The sequence below is a fragment of the Nestor notabilis genome, unplaced genomic scaffold, assembly GCF_000696875.1.
Source record: "Nestor notabilis isolate BGI_N333 unplaced genomic scaffold, ASM69687v1 scaffold16646, whole genome shotgun sequence".
NCBI classification, from domain to species: domain Eukaryota; kingdom Metazoa; phylum Chordata; class Aves; order Psittaciformes; family Psittacidae; genus Nestor; species Nestor notabilis.
In genome coordinates this window covers 11,276-16,229 of record NW_009931685.1, presented here as the reverse complement: position 1 = coordinate 16,229, position 4,954 = coordinate 11,276, and the positions used below count along the sequence as shown (strand labels likewise).

Genomic DNA, 4,954 nt, shown 5'->3' with positions numbered 1-4,954 from the left:
GAACAGTGAGTAGGAGGGAGGGAGGGGACCTGCATAGCTCAGTCCAAGAGACACAGGGAAGACTGAACAGCAAGGGGTGGAAGCTTCCTGCCCAGGACTGGATGAGACGCTAGGGAACAATCCTGCACTGGCCCTTGGGGGGGGAAAAGGACGGAGTGGGACCTAATCGGGCTTCTCCATCTCTAACGTCTATGGTTCTATGACACACAGGGCCCAGACGGGAGGAGCCGGTGCCAGCGTGCTGCCTGTAGCTCACACTCTTAGTGAGGATACTCAGGGATTTAACATCCTCATGTTGCCAGCGGAGAACTCGATTTACAGGGTTAGGGGACAGCGTGGTTTGGCATGATAATCCACCTGCAGCCCCACACCACCTCCGAGCTGTGACCTTCTCAGATCTCATAAACTAATCAGGATTGGGCCAGGTCAGTGCTTGGATGGGAAACATTCAAGGAAAAAGCAGGGTGCTGCAGGAAGTGGTGCTGGTGATGCTGTAGGTGGGCTCTCCTCAGCCAGAGCTGAACCTAGAACGATCTTGAGGGAGCGCTGAGCTGCTGGAAGTACTCTGTCTTGTGATGTTAGATTGGAGTCCTACCACTTACCCAAAGATCGCTGCAGCTTTGGGGAGTTGCCAACCCCGTGTCCCGGATAACCCCATTCTGCATCTGTGGAGTTCCAGCTGGAGAGGAGATTTTAACTGCCTGTTGCCCCATTTCCTATCATTAACTTAAGCCAGTTGCTTATGGAAGATTGCAAAGTGCTTCGGGGTCCCTCAGGATGGAAGGTGCTCGTAGTGACAGTGACAAGACATCGCTTGGCCCTTGGACATTTGTGTAGTCTCATTCTGCTTGGTCTTTCATAGGCCATGATCTTCTAGGTAATCTGTGTGATCTTGTTCAAATACCTGCAGCTTATGGTGGGACTTCCTTTGGTTCATCAAGCTTCGACAGATACCTACATCACAGGCTCAGGGCTTTGCTGCCCTCCCTGGCAGCAAAAGGCATGAGGTGTGAAACCCTGACTAGGGTGCACCAAGGAGGGGAAACCAAGACAAGAATCTTCCCGTGAGAGACCTCGTCCTCTATCTCCAGACTCTTCCTGGTTCCTCTCCTGACAGCAGTGGACTGAATACAAGAAGGGGGAAGCCTTGGATGTCAGTGCTGCTTAGTCAGCAAAGCAGAGCTGCTCTGCCAGAAGCAGCAGGTTCCCCCAGCAAGGGGACTCCCAACCTGCCCTCCAAGAGCCACCCTCCATAAAAGGCTGTGTGAGGCAACGGCTCAAGTGGCAGCACACTGGAGTGACCTGGATAAGGAACTAACTGTTGGTTTCTACTTTCTGCTGGCACAGGGGTGCCCAGGGGGAGTCTGCTTGATGGGGCACAGACTGTCCTGCTGCCCAGGGGAGGAAGAGGTGTTAAACTTGCTGGCTCCTGTAGCTCATCGAGTGATTCCACAGCCCTAGCCATGCTGCTCCATTTGTCCGCTCCTTTGAAGGCATCTCACTTGTGAGGGACCAGTAACACTGCTTTTGGGACTCAGGCACAGTGAGCAAGCTCTGCCTGCAGAGGGAAGCATGTTTCACACCATTTCTTCTTGGAGCCATGGACCACAAACTGAGAAGTTCCTTCAGCACCACCACCCTCTGAGCTCCCCCTCCGCCACGTCTCTGGAGGTCACCCAGAACTTTGCTGTTTGGCATGTGGGGCACCACCCTTCACCATGCCACAGCTGCCTCCCCATGCACCCTGTGAGGCACAGGGCTTTGAGGGCAGCCAAGGAAAAGCTTGTCAGCAGTGGTGAGCGCTCCACTGAGCTGTGAGAATAAAATGTTTCCCCAGCAGCTGCCATGCTTGGTGAGTGCCAGTGGTGGCACTGGGTCCTCTCTGTGTCCTGGCACACTCATCCCTTGCCAGTTGTGGGATAGGTGTGGACAACCTTGTCCCAGGACTGTGGCATACTGCTAAGCTTGAGGAAGGGTGATGGAGCCAGGGCCTGCCATGTGCTTACACAAGGAGTTTTCCAGCTCAGAATGCTCTATGTGGTATTTTGGGAGGAGCAGCTTGTCAGTGCATGGTGAGGAACAGCTTCTGCCTGGTCCAGCCAGGGTCTCGGGTGGACCTGGTAGCTGTGTCGCCAGCTCACGAGGGACTGTCTGGATTTCAGGCTCATCTTGGGCAGAGCTGCTGACTACCTGCTTCTTCTCTTGCAGCCAGTGGTTGCCTAAAACCATTCATTCCTGTGACCCAGTGGCTGCTGCCAATCCAGTGATCCTGGGAGTGTTTGCTGACGATAAAAGTGGCCATTCATTTGCTGGTAACAGTCTGTGTGATTAGGGATTGAGGAGCTTCTGCCACAAAACTGTGCCCAAAGATTTCCAAGGGGAACTGGCTCTGCATGGGGCCATCTGGCTGGAGAGGAAAGAGGGTCAGAAGTCATGATTGGTGCAGGCAATGCAGCTCCTTCGCAGCTCCTGGCTGGTGTTGGGATGAGAGCAAAGAACAAGATGCAACTTTCCTGGAAGTGTGGACGCATATCACATGGAGCTTTGTGGCAGGAGGATCTTGTTTCCCTTAGCTCTGAATCGTTGGTCTGTGGGACAATCAACTTTTCCTTTGATTCTGCTGTGGCAGAAAAACTGCTCATACTCCATAGTTTGTCTTTTCTCATTCAAGCCATTGATGTCTCCCACCTAGACCTGCTGCCTGTCCGCTTTGGGCTGGTCAGGGGGAGTTCTTGGACCCTTGAGACTGTTTCAGATCCTGTGGCTGAATGCTCAGCTGTAGGCTAAGGAGCTTCCTTCAAATGGAGTTTACCCGTCCCCATGTGGTGGTCAGCAAGTGGACCCTGCTGGGCCTCCACTTGTTCAAGAGCTATCCTGTGTTTCCTCAGGACAGAGGAAATCTGCACGGGGCATATGTCCATTGGGTCTTTCCTGGAGAGCCTATGTGTGTGTAGGAGGTGCAAATGGACCCGACACTCCCTTTGGGTGCTGAGACCTGCTATTGTCCTTGCAGGTTTCTCCATGCATGGCCCACGGTTAGTCATTGCTGTAGAAGGCAGTTCTTTTTCCCAGCCACGTGGGTAACCAGGGCTCACTGGAGACTTGGATGAAGCTGCTCTTTTAGCTCATCAGCCTTTGAGATGTGTGCAGGTTCTCTGCAGAGCAAGTGAGCTTGAATTATCATCCAAGCCAGGATGATACTGTCACCACCTGAGACTAGTGTCCACCACATGTGCTTCTTCCCTGCAGGTGATCCCCTCTTTCCTTAGGGGAAATCCACTGCATCCCTTGGGCTGGGGCGAAGCTGTCTCTCTGCTTTCTGGGATATCTCATAACGCTACTGCTAGCTCTGTCACTTTCTTCCTAGGGATCTCGAAGCACTTTGCCAAGATCTTTGTAGCGGGGAGATGGAGGCACAGGGAGGGGCCATGGCTCGGTACAGCAAGCCAATAGGCAGAGCTGGGAATAGAGCCCTGGATTCTCTCTACAAGGGGCTGGGATTTCTCCTGACCTGTTGTGATGGGGATGGGGTGGACTGCAAGGGAGCCCAAAATGACATGGGAATAACTTGATTTTGGAGTTGTAGTGTCTTCTGAGCTGCTAGGGCTAGAAATTGTGGAGACATTAACTGTACCTGGAGTGACCAGGAACAGTTTCTGGGGAGCCTGTCCCTGTGCTCTGGCTGCTGCCACCTTCAGTCCCAGCAGTGGGACCTGTTGGCCCAGGAGCTCTTGAACTTAGAGCTGTTGCTTTCTCTTACAGGTCAGACTTCAGAGCCAAAGCCACCTGCTCCTTCCCCACAGAAGGCAGAGACTAACACGGTAAGGACCATTGGAGGTAGGAGTTTGCAAAATAGCACAAAAGGGCTGTCCCCAAAGAGAGGGGACAGATCTGCCATTTCTCAGGGAGATTTCATTCTTCTACAACCAGTGTGTTTTAAGGTGGCTGAGTAGTGGGAGCTGGTAAGAGCTGCTGGGGAGGACAGCATCAGCATATCTCCTCCAAGGAGGAAGAATAACCATTCCCTGGGTATTGATGATTGATAGGTTCACGATCAGCCTGCCACTGTGCTCCCCTGTGCCTGGGGACAGTCACAGTCCCACTGTGTTCGCCACTGCCCTGTGGCACGGGAGCAACCAGGTTCCCTGCTGGCAGCTGCAGAGGTGCACTACAGCCTCGCTGCCTGCCAGGAGCAGCTTGGCAGTCCTTCTCCAGGTCTGTGTGTGCAGGGCGCTGCCAGACTCCAGGAGGTGCTTTGGGAGTCCTTCCAGCTGTAGCTGTGGTTGGGAAGAGGTGGTGCTGCCCCAGGTAGACACCAACCTCCTGCTTTCTGCGTTTCCTCAGCTCTCAGCAAAGGCCTCCTCAGCCCAGATGTCTCCAGCTGCACCACCACCCCCCGCCCCTGTGCTTCCAGCCACCCCTCGGAAAAACAAAGCTGCCATGTGTAAACCACTGATGCAGAACCGGGGCGTTTCCTGCAAGATAGAAATGAAGTCCAAAGGATGTCAAACAGGTAGGAAAACAAGGCATAACGGCAGGATTACAGGGGCTTTTTGGAAAGGCCAGTGCCACGTCCCTGCTCCAGACTAAATGTGAATCCAGCTTGGAATGCTGTACAGAGTGGCTGGGTGGTTGGCACCATGCTGAAGAGTCTCAGGACACTGCAGGGCACATGCAGCAGGGCTGGAGGTAGGAAGCTCATTTGCATCAGCAGCAAAAGGAGAGACACAGAGAGCACTGCAGCATGATCCCACCTCTTGTGGGACAACACTTCCTTTGGAGATTGTCCGCTTGTCTGAGGGGCTATCTGCTGAGCAGGTTCCACTGTGTGGCTCCTGTTGGGCATGTGAGTGCACTGCCATCTCTTTTATAAAAGCGGGTAGTGGTAGGACAAGGGCAATGGCTTTAACCTGCCAGAGGGGGGATTGAGATGAGCTCTGAGGCAGAAGTTCTG

General features: G+C 53.6%; 1 protein-coding gene across 1 annotated transcript in view; it reads left to right on the top strand.

Moving 5' to 3' along the window:
* The window catches only part of ZMYM3 (zinc finger, MYM-type 3), a 22,067-nt gene that overhangs the window by 11,181 nt on the left and 5,932 nt on the right, over positions 1-4,954 (top strand). Inside the window, 3 exon segments of the mRNA XM_010016027.1 lie at positions 2,209-2,312; positions 3,763-3,821; positions 4,345-4,513. Of these exon segments, the coding sequence (XP_010014329.1) occupies positions 2,209-2,312; positions 3,763-3,821; positions 4,345-4,513 (332 nt within the window).